A 17,819-nucleotide genomic window follows, 5' to 3' on the forward strand; every position below is an offset into this window, starting at 1 on the left:
ACATCCACAATATTACATTTCAAACTAATTGTCTAAGCATATTTACCTTTAAATCTATTAGCTGGCAAGCATGACACACATTTGAACTCTACCTGGAACTTCCCAGAGAGTCAGGAAACTATCAGTCAGTACATCCTGAGAATTTTTTACTCAAAAATGATCCTGTGGATGGAGAATGGAACTTGACCTAGTCTTGACCCCGGGCAGGAGGGGGAAGTTGTAATGCAGGTATGGGACTGGAAAACCCCTTAGGGTACCAAAACACCCAGTAGATGCTCCAACATGTAATATGGACACAAGCAGCACTATGTTTATAGCAGCCTTATTTATAATAGCCAGAAGCTAGAAAGAACCCAGATGTACCTCAACAGAGGAATGGATAAAGAAAATGTGGTACATTTACAGAATGGAATACTAAATAGCTATTAAAAACAATGACTTCATGAAATTCACAGGCAAATGGATGGAACTAGAAAATATCATCCTGAGTGAGGTAACCCAGTCACAAAAAACACACACTGTATACCCTCACTGATAAGTGGATATAAGCCTGAAAGTTCGGAATACCTAAGATACAATTCAGAGACCACATGAAGCTCAAGAAGAAGGAAGACCAAAGTGTCTTAAATAAAATTTTAATCTTATTTTTAATCTTATTTCTTCTTAGAAGGGGGCACAAAATACTCACAGGAGGAAATATGGAGACAAAGTGTGGTCACAGAGACTGAAAGAAAGGCCATCCAGAGACTGCCTTACCTGGAAATCCATCCCATACACTATCGCCAAACCCAAATGTCATTGCAGATGCAGGGAAGTGCTTGCTGACAGGAGCCTGATATGACTAACTCCTGAAAGGCCCTGCCAGAGCCTGGCAAATACAGAGGTGGATGTTCTCAGCCAATCATTGGACTGAGTATGTGGTCTCTGATGGAGGAGTTGGAGAAGGAAGTGAAGGAGCTGAGGTGTTTTGCAGTCCCATGGAGGGAGCAATAGTGTCAACTAGCCAGACCCCCAGAGCTCCCTGGTTCTGGAACACCAACCAAATAGTACACATGGAGGGACCAATGGCTCCAGTACCATGTATGGCAGAGTATGTCCTTGTTGGACATTAGTGGGAGGATTGGCCCTTGGGCCTTAGGGGGTTTGATGCCCCAGTGTAGGGGAATGCCAAGGAAGGGAGGCAGGAGTTGGTGGATGGGTGTAGGAGTACCTTTATAGAGGCAGGAGTTAGGGGATGTAATAGGGGGGCTTCTAGAAGGGGGAGCTGGAAATGGAATAACATTTGAAATGTAAATAAAGAAAACATCCAATAAAAGGTATATATATATATATATATATATATATATATATATATATATATATACATACATATGAAGAGAAGCAATATTTAGGCCTTTTCATAAAAGTTAAGTTTTAATCTTATTTTAATCTAATGAGTTAATCTGAGGTAAGTTAATTTTGATAGCAGATAATGGAAGAGAATAATTTATTATATCATGTACCACTTGGGACTTAGATCCCTGTAGCCTCTTCCCCTAAGGGTTTAATGCTGTGGTACATGTAATTAGGTATAGTGTAACCATTGTGACTATTATATTTATACTCAAGTAAGAATACTATCAAAACAACACAGAGGAAGTCATAATGTAAAGAATTACCTGGAATTTAGCATGGTAAATTGGCATAAGGGATTTTATATTTATTTATAATATTAATTCTAGAATGGTTATTGTTTAAGCGTGTAACATTTGTTTTTTTTTAAACTTGTGAATATTTCCAAATAAAGTTATATTTTATATGATTTCCCCCTTTTATTAATTGTTTTATTCATTTGCATTTCAAATGATATCCTCCTTCCAGATTTATACTCCTTACACCCTCAAACCATTTCATCTCAGCTCACCTTTGCCTCTATGAAGGTGCTATTTCACCCACTCACCCATTTCCACCTCAGCATTCTACCATACCACTATGTTGGGACATTAAGACTTCACAGGACCAAAGGCCTCCCCTTACATCAATGCCAGCTAAGGCCACCCTCTGCTACATATATAGCTAGAGCCATGGGCCCCCCATCTGTACTCTTCGGTTGGTGGACTAGTCTCTGGGAGCTCTGGGTGGTCTGGTTAGTTGATATTGTTCTTCCTATGGGGTTGAAATCCCCTTAAGTTCCTTCAGTCCTCCCTTTAGCTCTTCCACTGGGATTCACTGGCTCAGTCCTATGGTTGGCAGCAAGTATCTGCATCTGCATTAGTCAGGTTCTGGCAGAACCTCTCAGAGGACAGCTGTCCCAGGCTCCTGTCAACAAGCTCTTCTTGTCATCAGCAATAGTGTGGGGTTTGGTGCCTGCAGATGGAATGTATCTCTACTTGGGTCTGTCTCAGGATGGCCTTTCCTTAAATCTCTGCTTCATTTTTTTGTCCTTGTCTTTCCTTTGGACAGGAACAATTGTGGGATAAATATTTTGAGATGGAAGGGTGGCCCCATCCCTTAATTGGAGGCTGTGCCTATCTACTGGAGGTGGTCTCTACAGGCTCTATTACTCCTTTGTTGGGTATTTTGGCCAAAGTCATCCCCGTTGAGTCCTGAGAACTTCTTGCTTCCTTGGTGTCTTAAATGTTGAAGGGCAGTTCTGTCTGTCCTTCCAAATAAGCAGCCATTCCATTTTTATATATAGAACTGTGGATTATATTCAGTTCCAAAAGTACATTATTTTGGAAAGAAAGCATTTATTTAGGCTAACTAGTCTCTTACACGCGTTCGCTACCGGCCAGGAAGAACGCAACAAACCGGAATCTTCTGCGGCAAAACTTTATTGCTTACATCTTCAGGAGCAAGAGAGCAAGAGAGCAAGAGCAAGAAAAAGAACAAGAACAAGAAAAGCAAGAGAGCAAGAATGAGAAAACAAGAGAGAGAATGGCAAAACCCCGTCCCTTTTAAGGAGAATTATCCTCCGCCTAGGACGTATTACTCCCTGATTGGCTGCAGCCCATCGGCCCAGTTGTCATCACGAGAAAGGCAGAACACATGGCGGGAAAACTGCCCCTGCACGTGTGCAGATTATGTTTACTACTTAGAACACAGCTGTCAGCGCCATCTTGTAATGGCAAATGTGAGGGCGGCTCCCAACATCTCCCCCTTTTCTTTTAATAAGAGCAATAGGCCACCCATATTAATGAGAGTGGAGATAGAGGTCAAATCCCCAGTGTGCAGGTAAAGGAGCCATGTACAGAATTAGCTCTTAGGCTCACAGGCTTTTACCCAGAGCAACCCTGACCTGCTCCCGTGTCGTTTTTCCTGGGGAGAAGGACACTTGGACACTCAACCTTCTTGAAAGATGACATGTCTCCCTAGAATAGGCTCATATATGCCGCAGAGCCCTTCTACTGCAGTGCTTAGCCGTGCAACTCTCTCGGGCTGCTGAAGCACACTCACTCTATCCCGTGCAATGAGACTAGCCTCGTGGGGTGCAAGAGCTGAATGGCCAGCGACCTATTGCTTAAGCATAGATATATCAGGGGAAGCACCATGTTCTAGAGCTGCAAGTGCCTGGGCAATAACCACCTTGTCTCTCCTAGTTTGGGCCTTAAGCTTACAGACCAACCAAAGAAGCAACACTAATCCACAGCAAAGTATATCTCCAAATAATCCCACCCATACCCATCCTTTAAAGAAGGAAAATGCTGAGGAGATCCAATTGGGTAATCCTTTGATCAGGGACAGGTCCAAGTGCGTGGAGTTGACCTGAATGATGGCAAGTCTCAATTCCCGAAGGGTCTGTTCAAATTCAGCCGTCCAATTCTGTAACATATACTGAGAAAGACTTTTTAACAAATTAGCTGCCCTAGTAAATTTCTCATACTGAATGGAAGTAACGCATAATGAGAGGTCCCCCAAGCTCCCGACAAACCCTGAGCCAGTCTTGTAAACCTTTGTTCTTTTCTGGCCACAAAATCTGAGAATGACTCCTGAGGTCCCTGGACGATCTTTGTTAGTTGTCCAGTGACTTCACCTGCTCGGGAGAGCGCCTTCCAGGCCCTAATAGCCTTTTCATCTGATTCAGAACTATTAAGAACTGGCTCCTTGAGCTCACCTAGTGATGAGTATAGGCTCCTTCTCCTAGAAACCTCCGCTGATTGATCTTTTTTCTTTTCCTTCCTTCTAATCTCTCCCCAGGTATTCTTACCTGACCTAAACTTTTCCTCGGGTTCAAGACCCGTGGAATGGCCTGTATACTTATTTTGTGTACCATATTTCCTCTTTGCTCCTACTCTCTCTCCCCGCTTTACTTCTGATAGATTGCCCTGAATTTCATCCAGAATTTTCAGCCCTGCCTTAACCGCTTGATAACATGTGAAAAGGAACAAAAAGGCTCCTAACACTAGAGAAAGTTCAAGGCCAAACATACCTTGTAAAGCTATTTCCCACTTTACTTCTGATAGACTGTCTTGAATTTCATTAGAAAGTTCAAGACCAGACTTACCTTGTAAAGCTATACTTACGGGTACCCTGTTCCCCAGCTGAAGAGTTCTGAATTCACGCAGTTGAATCCTTCTCAACAGTCTGTTTTACGGGAACACTTCATTACCACCGTTCCCCAGCTGAAGAGTTCTGAATTCACGCAGTTGAATCCTTCTCAACAGTCTGTTTTACGGGAACACTTCATTACCACCATTCCCCAGCTGAGGAGTTCTGAATCCACACCGGATCCTTCTCAACAGTCTGTTTTACGGGAACCTTTATGACCGTGACCCGCAGTTCTGGTTCCGGAATGAGGAATCTTCCTTGCGCCGGTGATGGTTAACTCCCGTCCCGAGTTTTCTTGTCCCGGGTTTCCGGCACCAACTCTTACACGCGTTCGCTACCGGCCAGGAAGAACGCAACAAACCGGAATCTTCTGCGGCAAAACTTTATTGCTTACATCTTCAGGAGCAAGAGAGCAAGAGAGCAAGAGCAAGAAAAAGAACAAGAACAAGAAAAGCAAGAGAGCAAGAATGAGAAAACAAGAGAGAGAATGGCAAAACCCCGTCCCTTTTAAGGAGAATTATCCTCCGCCTAGGACGTATTACTCCCTGATTGGCTGCAGCCCATCGGCCCAGTTGTCATCACGAGAAAGGCAGAACACATGGCGGGAAAACTGCCCCTGCACGTGTGCAGATTATGTTTACTACTTAGAACACAGCTGTCAGCGCCATCTTGTAATGGCAAATGTGAGGGCGGCTCCCAACACTAGTCCAGTGGGATAGAGTACATGATGGCAAAGCAATGGATCCTGGAAGACCTGAGAGTTCTAACCCCAAACCACATGCAGAAGAACGCACACTAGGAATAGCTCGGATCATCTAGCAGAGATGCTATTATATTACCACAAATCTCACAATTTTCTTATACAAAACAATGGTAAGTTAGGATGGGATTTTTATTATTTTAAGAATATAGTTATCTCTTCTGGTTTCTATCTACACCCAGGAACTGACCTTGTGCTACAGCCCTCCATGGCAGAATCCTGCCCAGCAAAGATTGTCCCCTAGAAGTGTTGGCACACCCAAGCTCACAGGTGAGAGCACCACTACAACCCCAACACCAGGCCCAAGAGGAACACATCCAGAGCCCAGTGGACTCAGGAACCATAATGCACCCGGGAACATGATCCTTCCCGTTTGATCTATGTCTAGGAGCTGACCCTGTGCTATAGCCCTCTGCACCCCAATCCCACCAAGAGAAAGCATGACCCCGAGGATTGCTGACACACCCAGGCTCACAAGTTCACAGGAGGGACCAACTCCAGTCAGAAACAGCAAGGCCAGCTAACACTAAAGATAACCAGATGATGAAAGGCAAGCCCAAGAATATAAGCAACAGAAAACAAGGCTATATGGCATCATTAGAACCTAGTTCTCTCAACACAGCAAACCCTGGATAGCCCAACACACCTTAAAAGCAAGATATTACATTTCAGAAGTAGGCAGAGGACTTTAAGAAGGATATAAATAGGGCTGGAGAGATGGCTCAGATGAAACTGACTGCTCTTCCAAAGGTCCTGAGTTAAATTCCCATTAAATCTGGGCGTGGTGGTGCATGCCTTTAATCCCAGCACTTGGGAGGCAGAGGCAGGTGAATTTCTGAGTTTGAGGCCAGTCTGATCTGCAATGTGAGTTCCAGGACAGCCAGGGCTACACAGAGAAACCCTTTCTCAAAAAAGAAAAAAAAAAAAAAAGGAAAAAAATTCCCAGTAACATCATAGTAGTTTACAACCATCTGTAAAGAGATCTGACTCTCTCTTCTTGTGTGTCTGGAAACAGGTACAGTGTACTCATATAAATAAAATAAATCTTCAAAAAAATATTAGGGACATACATAAATAATTCCCTGAAAGAAATACTGGAGGACACAGGTAAACCAGTGGAAGCCCTTAAAGATGAAACAAATGAGAAATTAGAAGTTCCTTAAAGAAATATGGAAAACACCACCAAACAGGTGAAGGAATTGAAGAAAACTATCCAGGATCTAACAATGGAAATCGAAACAATGAAGAAATCACAAAGGGAGAAAAGTCTGCTGATAGAACATCTAAGAAATAGATCAGGATCGTTAGATGCAAACACCACTTGACAGAGAATCTTAGGTACAGAGGATCCCATAGAAAACTTTGAAACAACAGTCAAAGAGAATGCTATATTCAAAAACCTCCTAAATACAAAATATCCAGGAAATCCTGGACACAATGAAAAGACCAAATCTAAGAATAAGTATAGAAGACATCTAAGATCCCAACTCAAAGTGCCAGGAAACATCTTCAAAGAAATTATAGAAGAAAACTTCCTGAACCTAAATAAAGTGTTGTCCATAAATATAGAAGAAGCCTACAGAATGCCTAAGAGATTGGAGCAAAAAAGAAATTCTTCCTGTCACATAATAACCAAAATAATAAATGCACAGAAAAAAGAAAGAATATTAAAAACAGCACAAGATAGTCAAGAAACATTTAAAAGGAGACCTATCAGAATTTTACCAGACATCTCTCCAGAGACTCTAAAAGCCAGATGATCTTGGGAAGATGTCATAAAGACCCCGAGAGAGCAAAAATGCCATCTCAGGATACTATACCCAGCAAAAATCTCAATTAAAATGCATGGAGAAACCAAGATATTTCATGACAATACAAAATTTAATCAATATCTTTCCACAAATCAACACCTACCAAGGATAATAGATGGAGAATTATAACTGAAGGAAAGAAACTACACATAAGAAAAAGCAAGAATTTAACTTCTTATAAGAAATCCAAAGAAGAGAGCCACACAAACATAATTCCACCTCTAACAACAAAAATAACAGGAAGCAACAATCACTGATACCTCTTATCATCAATGGACTCCATTACCCAATAAAAAGACGTAGACCAAAAGACTGTATGTGTAAATAGGGCCAAGCATTTTGCTACATTCAGCAAACAACCTCAGTGACAAGGACAGATACTGCCTCAGAGTGAAAGGCCAGAATTGTTTTTTACAAACAAATGGTCCCTAGAAACAAACTGGAGTAGCCTTTCTAATATCCAACAAAATTGACTTTCATCCAAAAGTTATCAAAAAAGAAGAGAAAGGACATTTCATGCTCATCAAAGAAAAAAAAATGACTATGATGAACTCTCAATTCAGAATATGTATGTCCCTAATGCAAGGTCACACACAATTGCAAAGAAATGATGGTAAAATTTGAAGCACACACTGAACCTCACACAATAATGGTGGGAGATTTCAAGACCCCAGTCTCATCAATGGACAGATCATGGAAACAGAAACTAAACAGAAACACAGTGAAATTAGCATACGTTATGAACCAAATAGTTTTAACAGATATCTGTAGAAAATTTCACCCTAAAAAAAGAATATACCTACTTCTCAGCACCTCATGCTACTTTCTCCAAAATTGACCATATTACTGGGCATACAACAAGCCTCAACTGATATAAGAAAATTGAAATAATTCCATGTATCTTACTGGATCCCCATGTACTAAGAATGGTTTTTAATCGCCACAAAACAACCACAGCAATAACAACAAAACATACACAGGGAATCTAAACAACTCTCTACTCAATGATAACTTAGACAGGGACAAAATAAAGAGAGAAAATAAAGACTTTTTAGAATTTGAAGAAAATGAAGGCACAGAATACCCAAAATTATGGGACACAATGAAAGCATTGCTAAGAGGAAAACTCATAGCTTTGACTGCCTCCATAAAGAAACTGGAATACCTGTCTCCTGTGAGGCTATACAAGTGCCTGGCAAATACAGAAATGGATGCTCACAGTCATCTATAGGATGGAACACAGGGCCCCCAATGGAGGAGCTAGAGAAAGTAGCCAAGGAGCTGAAGGGATCTGCAACCCTATAGATAGAACAACAATATGAACTAACCAATACCCCCGGAGCTCGTGTCTCTAGCTGCATATGTAGCAGAGGATGGCCTAGTCAGCCATCATTGGAAAAGAGGCCCCTTGGTCTTGCAAATTTTATATGCCTCAGTACAGGGGAATGCCAGGGCAAAGAAGCAGGATTGGGAGGGTAGGGGATTTGGGTGGGGGGAGGGTATAGGGAACTTTTGGGATAGCATTTGAAATGAAAATAAAGAAAATATCTAATAAAAAAAGGAAAAGAGAGAGAGAGAGAGAGAGAGAGAGAGAGAGAGAGAGAAAGTAAATCAGTTAGCAATATTTCCTGTTTTGGGTTCCTGCTTAAATTGCCACCTTAACTTTCATCTCATAAGGACAGTTAGAAGAAATGCCAGAGAAATAAAACCTTTAAACTCACAAGATTGTTTGAATCTTGGTTCTTATCATGTTAGCAGTGACTAAGCCAGCTCAGTCAGTCAACAGTTTCTCCAGGGCAGGATCAAGGATTAAAAGAAAACTGACAATTTGGCAACACTGTAGCATGCTCCCAGCAAGTTCTGAGGCTGAGGCAGGTTTATTTTTTTCCCTACTGCGTTTACAGTATTTTAATTACATGTATATAATAAGCTCAGTTCTAGGTCAAGTAACAAACAAGACAATAAAAACAAATAGTTGAGGAACAAATAAGACAATAAACAAAGTCTCTTGGTCTCTGTTTCTAGGGGCTTATCAGGATGACCCATCAGAGCCTACTTCCCTGTCCTAGTCCAAAGTCAAATTCCTGCCTGAAGCCTACTTTCTTATCCTGACTCACAAATGTTCCTGTGGGCAGAGAATGGAACTTGGCCTAGCCTTGACCCCAGGTAGGAGGGGGAAGCTGTAAGGAGGGTGCTGGACTGGAAAAAGCCCTTAGGGTCCCTCAACATGACTCTTTAAGGAACTCAGTTTAAACACAAGGGCTCCAGGCTTATTGTTTGTTTCATGTAGTGTTGTCAATATTGTTAAGTAATACTAAAAATACGACTAAACAAAACAAATCATGTTAAAAAAAATAACGTTTCTTTGCTGCATGCATAAGGACTTAAAAATCTCATTTGGATGTTTTTAGTTTCTTTATTTATGGTTGTATTTAGTATAGTGCATGTTTGTTTATAGGTGAAATTTTTGTATGATACATGATGATATTAAAGAAAATAAATGTTGTTAAAATGTAAGTATGGAACCCCATCTCCTGGAGTCCAAAGTCCAACACCCAACTCTGTCTGATTTTCTGTAGACCATACCAGCATCAGAAACCACATGTAAGATACCTAAGAATGCCCTATGCCTGTGAAATTCCCTTACAGCACATTCAGTGTCTTTCAACTGGACCCCATTCCTTGAACTCCATATTCTGGCTCATTATCCTGGCTGAATTACCAGATGCCAGAAAGACATTGGTCAGGCTGGAGAGATGGGTCAGCTGTTCAGAGCACTGACTACTCCTCTGGAGGTCTTGAGTTCAAATCCAAGCAACCACATGATGGCCCACAACCATCTGTAATGAAATCTGATACCCTCTTCTGGTGTGCCTGAGGACAGCTACAGTGCACTTACATATAATAATAAATAAATCTTTTTTAAAAGAAGACATTGGTCTATGCCTATCTGCTCCCTATAAAGCAAATCCAATGACTGTAAACCATACCCCATTCAGCCTCAACATTCTAGCTCTCATCTTATCTTGCTTTCCTGAAGTCCATGATGCCACTAGGTGTCCCAGGTTGTCCCAGTTCTAGGAACCTCAGAAGCAATGTTGCCACAAAAAATCTGATGTGTTATAAGATCCACAAAAACCATAGGGGAGACACCCTACTGGACCCAAAGACTTGATGATTATTAGAAACAGAGGCATCTCAGTCCAGAAGTCAGGAGAGGAAATACAAAATCAGGAAAAGATCTTTCAAGAGTTTTTAAAATTAAGTTAAACACAGCAATCAAAACTGAAATGTACAGTAACCCCAAAACTCAGATTACCTCACAATGCAGATGACTAAGATTAAAGAGGCTTCATCTGTGTGATGCAGTGATGATTGAAAACACAAAAACCTACCAATATAATTTAAAATATAAAAAATTGAAAGGAAAATAAACCACACAAACATGTCATTAAATGCTGAAAAACCCTTTGACAAAATTCACTACCATTTCATAATAAAATTCTTGGAGATATTGGTGCAGCAGCATACTAAATGGGAAAAAAACTTCAAAAACCCCATATCTGACAGAGGGCTCGATGTAGAAAAAAAAATGGCTGGAGGAGACTGCTCCTAGCTTGGTAGCTGCTAGGCAATGAAGGATTTCTATTAATCTTAGCATAGTAAGATAAAGAGGACGCATCGTTCCTTAAGCAGAGAATCTCAGTATACTGCCAAAGAAGCTGCAAACCTGAGGAAGTGGCCTTCCTGATCCTTTTCTCATGAAAAAGTAACTTTGTTTACAGAATAATTAAGCAACACATCCAGTAGTTGGACTGCAGACATATTTCTCAGTGTACAAGGTGGTTTGTGTCAAGTTGAAACAAAATAAGCTATTGCTAGGGAAACAACACTTGGAATAAACTGGAAACTGTGGAAAATCTTTACTCTGCTTTGCCTTAAAAAGAAGTTGGACCTGGGCAGTGGTGGCACAGGCCTTTAATCCCAGCACTTGGGAGGCAGAAGCAGGCAGATTTCTGAGTTTGAGGCCAGCCTTGTTGGGAGCCATTAAGACAACACAATTGTCCTGATCTCTGAATTGGGCCTTCCCCCCCACTTCCGAGAAGAAAAGGGGGTCAAAAGTGGGCCACCGACACATCGATTCCAAGAACAACCACAGAATGTTCCATCCCTAAGTCATCGCACGACCACTCCCTGATACCACCAAGTTCCTGCTTCCCAGTGTAGCTGCCAAAAGAAAAAATTTCTATTGCCCCCCATCCCACTGATAAGTACTTCTCCTTTTGCATGTACAATTTTATTGCCCCACCCCTCCCGCTGATAAGTACCTGTACTTCCCCTTTTCCTTGTGCAATTCTACTGCCCCATCCTTCCTGCTGAAAGGCACTTCCCCTTTTGCTTGTGCATTTAAACTTTGGGCCTGGCTAATACATTGGGGCCTTGATGCAACTCAGAACATTTCCATGTCATTATTCGCACAAGGCCATCGTCTCTCTTTTCCCCCCATTTGGTTCTTAGAAGAAGGTCCCCTCAAGACCCTTGAATAACTGGACCTGCTGGACAGGTAACCGCCTGGTCTACAAAGTGAGTTCTAGGACAGCCAGGGCTATACAGAGAAACCCTGTTTTGAAACCTAAACAAAAAACAAAAAACAAACAACAAAACAAAACAAATAACCCAAACAAACAAACAAAAAAGAAGCTGGAAACTTTGAGTAAGCTGTGCCTTGGATGAATTGGCTCTGTACCCCATGTCCTGGTTAGTGTAGCCCTCATTTGGGACCGCATTGATATACTAGTAATTGACAGCCTGATATCTAAAATATATAAAGATTGCAAAAAAAACTAGATATCATAAAACTCCAAATAACACAACCTATAAATGGGGTGAAGATCTAAACTGAGAATTTTTCACAAAGCGATATCTAATGGCTGAGAATAACTTCAAGAAATGTTCAACATCCTTAGTAATCAGAGAAATGCAAATCAAAATGATACTGAGATTCCACCTTTCTTTTCTTCATTAATTAATTTCTTTATGCACTGTGTATTTTACATTCAGGTCTCTTTACTCCCTCCTCCCATTCCTACCATCGCAAGTCCCTTCCCCAATTACCCACCTCCTTCTGCTCAGATAATGAGAACACCCTTTGAGTACCAACCTGCCCTGGGACATCAAGTTGCAGCAGGACTAAGTGCATCCTCTCTTTCTGAGACCTAGCTGGTCAGTCAAGGTAGGGAGTGGGATCCAATACCAGACAAAAGAGACAAAGACAACCTTCACAATAATTGATAGGAAGTCTATAGGGGAACCAAGCTGCACATCTGGGACAAATATTTAAGAGGCCTAGATACAGCCAATACATGGTCTTTTTCAGTCTCTGGACCTGCATGGGCCCAAGTTTGTTGACTCTGTAGGTCTTCTTGTGGTGTCCTTGACTTCTGATGCTGGGTTGCTGTCTCTGGCTTGCTCAATCCTTCCTTACTCTTCCTCAAGATCTACAAGATCCACCTGTAGGTCTTTGTGTCTGTTCCCATTGCTGCTTGATAAAGACTCTTCAGAGACAGTTTTGATAGGTTCCTTTCTGCAAGCATAGCAGAGTATCACTAATAATATCAGGGGTTGGCTCATTCCCATAGTGCCAGTTCCTGGCCTGCAGGTCAAAGCAAGAGGAGAAACGTACTGAACGCATGGTGTCTCTCCAGGGCTGAGTAGCTAGCAAGTCTTGATGACCCAAAAGAAACACATTGAGCCTGGAGTTTTATCCAAGCAGAAGCTCAACTTTATGGTATCAGCCTCTTGCCTATATAATTTTGGAACATAGGGAGGTGGATTTTTTGTGGGATAAGATGACATAGGAGAGGGGAAAGGTCACAGAGTTTATGGAGTGACTGACAAGACCAAGAACAAAGTTCTTACTAAGCAACAGAGGGTTAGAAGCAGGGCCAAACAGGTCTTGCTGAGTCACACCAATAAGGAAGTGACTGAGACAGGTCTCAAAACTCAAGCCAGGCTTGGGTTTGTCCCCAAGGCCCAAAACAGGGCCAAAATGTGGCCCAACACCATAGGATGGCTCTCAGCTAGAGCCAGTCATTGGTTGTCCATTTCCTCAGTCCCTGCTCCTTTATCCCTGCATCTAGTAGGCTGGACAAATTTTGTATCAAAGGCTTATGGGAAGGTTGATTTCCCCCTCCATCCACTGGAAGTCCTACCTGGTTACAGATGGGGCCATTTCATTCTCCATATTCCCAACCTCTAGGACTCTCGGTTATTGTACTCTCCACAGTCTACCTGGAGAACCCCAACCCACATCTATTATCCAGCTAGTCCCAGAAACATACTGTCACAATGGCTAAGATCAAAAACTTAAAGAAGAGTTAATGGTGGTGAGAATGTGTAGCAAAGTAAATGTTCCTCCATTGCTGATGGCAGGGCAATCTCGTATAGCCATTTTGTAATTCTATTTAGTGTTTTCTTAAAAAATTAGGAATAGACCCACCTCATGAATTAGCTATATTTTGAGGCATACAACCAAAGATATTCAAACATACAAGTCACTTGCTTATCTATGCTCACAACAGCTTTATTTGTAATAGCCAGAAATTGGAAGCAATCTAAATGTTCCTCCACCAAAAAAATGGATAAAAACATGTGCTACTTTTACACAGTGGAACTATGTTACTCAGCTATTAAAATAAATGATGTCATGAAAAATCCAGGCAAGTGGATGGAAGGAAAAACAAATCATGCCTCAAGATCTCAATGCCAAGATCCAGGTCAGAGACTTGTGTCTCCCAGCCTCAAGATCTAGATCCCAGGTGAATTATAATTCTGGATTGTAGTTCATTCCAGTTATAGTCACGTTGACAACCAGGAATAGCTATTATAGTATGCCAAGGCTGGGTGACATCCATGGAATGTCCTCTTTTCTGAAGAGAAAGGGAAGAGGAGTAGATGAGAATGGTGAGGGAAAAAGGCTAGGAGAAAATAAAGAGGAGGAAACTGTGAGGAGGATTAGATTAAATTAATTGATTGATTGATTAATCAAAAATTTAAAAAGATATGTATGTGCAAAAAACTAAGAAAATTAATACTAAGAAAATTGGCAAGTAGTTTTACAGACAATTGACAACTTTCCTGTTTAGATATAAAATAATTTAAATTATTAGTTGACACAGAATTTTAAATAAAACCATGTGATTTTTAATAAAAGCAACCAATTTCACATGTGCATTTACATGCATTGACATTGGAAGTATGAAAGAGAATAAAATCATTAATATGCATTGTGTCTATGTTAGGATTATCTTCTTAATCATGGTTTATTTTACTGTTAGAGTGGTCCAGATATTCAGATAAACAACATAATCACACATAAACATACATAACCCCCCTACACACACAAACACACACACACAGACATATTGTTTTAAACTTTCTGATTTCTTTCAATGTATAGTTTTTTTAAAAATAGCAAACTGAAAATAAAAATCAGAATGTGCTAAAGGAGTAGTTTCCTTCAGTTTCATTTTATTTTTCCCATTTAATTTATATATTCTTTTGCTTAACTTCATGAGTGAAAGAACAATTTTCTTGAATTAGAATGTATCATGGGGAAGGAATGTTTCCCCAGGGTAAAGATAATTTCCTACTTAAGCAGCACTTCTGTTTGACAGGACATTAGATGCTTGAAAGAGTTTTCATGTTACAGGTAAAAGAATTATTTAAGCCTTAAAAGCCAAACTTACTTAACACTGTCTTTTATAAATTAATACAGGTAAGAGTAAGATTTATCTTAACATAAGCTCAAACTAAATTTGCCTTCTATCATATATATCTAGAACTTGTCTTTTCGCTTTAAATATCCATTGAAAGGGAATTGAACAATTGATAAGAATCTTGTATGTAATGTTATACCTTTCAAATATTGTTTTATTTTTTCATTGTCACATGTCTAGATATTTTACTCACTTAAAGACATTATTTTTCTATAAGCAAGCCTTTATTTCAGATATTCACACATTTATCTGTTTTATAAGAAAAAGTTGGAGATCAGAGCCATTAAAATATACATTTTAATATGGTCAAGAATGAGCATCATTAAAACATATCTGTAACTTATTGTAGTCAAAGGTATAACTAACGGCTAAGAATTAAATCTGGTAAGTTATTATGAAAATATTATACAATTATTAGCATATTTATGTGTGCTTTAATTATTTTTGCCCAAATAAAAACTTTTTGAATTGATGTAATCATACAAGACTTTCAGCCTTTGTCTCCTCATTTTATAAATTTAATCAGAAAGTATAAGCCCTGTGTACATTTACATGTTAAATGCATTACTTAAAATAAGAGTATAGGAAAGGCAAACGTTCCTTTAAAGAAGATGACAGATAAATGAGCATAAAGTACTAGAATACAAATAAATGCCTGTATTTTAGAAAATCCTAGTGGCTTTCTTAGTTTGAGAATTAATTTTGCTTTCTAAAGATTTTCAACAGACAGAAACAATAGCAATAAAGGCAAACATTTTAGATACACATAAGTAGAAATGTGCAATCTGAAAAACAGATTAATTATTAAAATATTGATAAGCAGAGAATACCTATGTAGCTTAAAAGAATAAAACTAATTTAACAGGGGCTACTATCAAACTCCACAAAATACACAACATTTAGTGTATTAGAAAATATTATAGGATGAATTTTTTTATTCTTTTTCAGAATAAATATTTAAAAAATGTGATATAATGGCATATAATTTTTCCTCAAGGGCAATGGAAATGTCGAAAGGGTATTAACATTGCTTTATACACGATGAAATGAATCCAATGACAAGAAAATTCTTGTCATTTTTCTATGAATCATCCAAAAGATGAAATTCACAGAAATCAGGGCAGAGGATAATGCTTCCACTGTGACAGAGTTTCTCCTCCTGGGATTTTCAGACCTTCCTAACTTACAAGGGATTTTGTTTGGGATGTTCTCCATAATTTACTTGATCATATTGGTTGGAAATAGTTTCATAATTGTGATAACTAGAATTGATCCTGCACTACAGAAGCCCATGTATTTTTTCCTGGCAAATTTTTCTTCTCTGGAAATCTGTTATGTTTCAGTCACTCTCCCTAGGATTCTGTTTAGCATTGCTACTCAAGAGAGAAAGATTTCTGTCCTCAGCTGTGCCACCCAGTTGTGTTTCTTCCTTATGCTGGCAGCCACTGAGTGTTTCCTGCTGGCTGTGATGTCTTATGACCGCTATGTGGCCATCTGTAACCCTCTGCACTATCCTTTGGTCATGAACCCAACAAAGTGCACTCAGCTGGCAGCAGCCTCCTGGCTTGGAGGCATCCCAGTCCAGATAGGACAAACCTGTCAGATATTTTCTCTACATTTCTGCAATTCTAACCAAATCAACCACTTCTTGTGTGACATACCACCCATTCTCAAGCTGGCCTGCGGAGACACGTCAATAAATGAGCTATCTGTCTATTTAGTGGCTATATTATTTGCTGCAGTCCCTTTTATGTTGATTCTTGCATCTTATGGCAAAATCATTGCCACCATTCTGAAGTTGCCAACAGCCACAGGACGGGCAAAAGCCTTCTCAACATGTTCTTCCCACTTGCTTGTGGTGTTTTTGTTTTTTGGATCAGCTACTATTACCTACTTGAGGCCAAAGTCCACCCATTCTCCAGGAACTGACAAACTATTCTCTCTGTTTTACAGCATTGTGACTCCCATGTTAAATCCTCTGATATACAGTCTTAGAAACAAGGAGGTGATTGCTGCACTGAGAAAATTGTTACGTATCAAGTAGTGCTTAGAGCTCTGGAACAAATGATGAATTGATTCTTAACACAGTTACTGAAGAAAAGCATCAGCTTTTGTTCTTCTCATGGGAGTATAATCAGTTTATGCTTCTATAATGCCTGTGCTGCTTTGAGTAATAGCCTGAAATATATTCTCTTTTGAAACAATCTATACATGCAAATATGTCTGAATTCAATAAAATGTAGTGAAAGAACAGTGTATATTGATATGAATAAAATACAATTTGATCACAGATTTTATAGAAACATATTCCTCATATTTGAAACTTGTGACATAAAAGCACAGATAGATATCTTAACAATTTAAACAATAAATATCCCAATATTTTTTGTTATTTTTATTCAGCATTATTCACATTTAACAGTAGTACTTTATTATCTATGTATGTTGAGTGAGTTGCTAAATGAGTTAATGGGATAGTTAATGTTAATATACTATGTCTCCAAGTTTTATGTATGGCAACTCCTTTATATGTCACATCATAAATATGAAAGAAATATTTCTACCTATTGTTAATCTGTATATCATTTAGCCATAATATTAACTATGATAAATCTGCTTTGGTATTCCCAACTGCTTTTTTTCAGTGCACAAGATTCGTGATCACTCAGTTATTGCATTTAACTTCAATCAGTTGCACCCAACATTCTGGCATTTCAAAAGACATGTTTGTCAACAAAGTTCACACTACAGAATATTAAAAACAAGTATATAAAATAATAAAACAAAGTTGTAACGGGCAGATGATAAGATGGTTTTGTGGGTAAGAAAGCTTTTGATTCAATCATATAACCTCGGTTTTAAAACCCATCACCTATGTTAAAATATGGGCAAGACAATACAAGTTACTATAGCTCCAGTATTGTGAGAATCAATATAAGATGG

At 39.5% G+C, this 17,819-nt stretch overlaps 1 protein-coding gene across 1 annotated transcript; it reads left to right on the forward strand.

The window, feature by feature from the left end:
* The first annotated feature begins 14,797 nt into the window (after positions 1 to 14,797).
* On the forward strand, positions 14,798 to 16,920 carry Olfr1130 (olfactory receptor 1130). The gene is made up of 2 exons (NM_146838.2): positions 14,798 to 14,875; positions 15,874 to 16,920. The coding sequence occupies exon 2, from the start codon at positions 15,976 to 15,978 to the stop codon at positions 16,918 to 16,920; it is 945 nt and encodes a 314-aa protein (NP_667049.2). The 5' UTR covers positions 14,798 to 14,875; positions 15,874 to 15,975.
* Positions 16,921 to 17,819: the final 899 nt, after the last annotated feature.

This window comes from Mus musculus, chromosome 2, assembly GCF_000001635.26.
Source record: "Mus musculus strain C57BL/6J chromosome 2, GRCm38.p6 C57BL/6J".
NCBI lineage: Eukaryota > Metazoa > Chordata > Mammalia > Rodentia > Muridae > Mus > Mus musculus.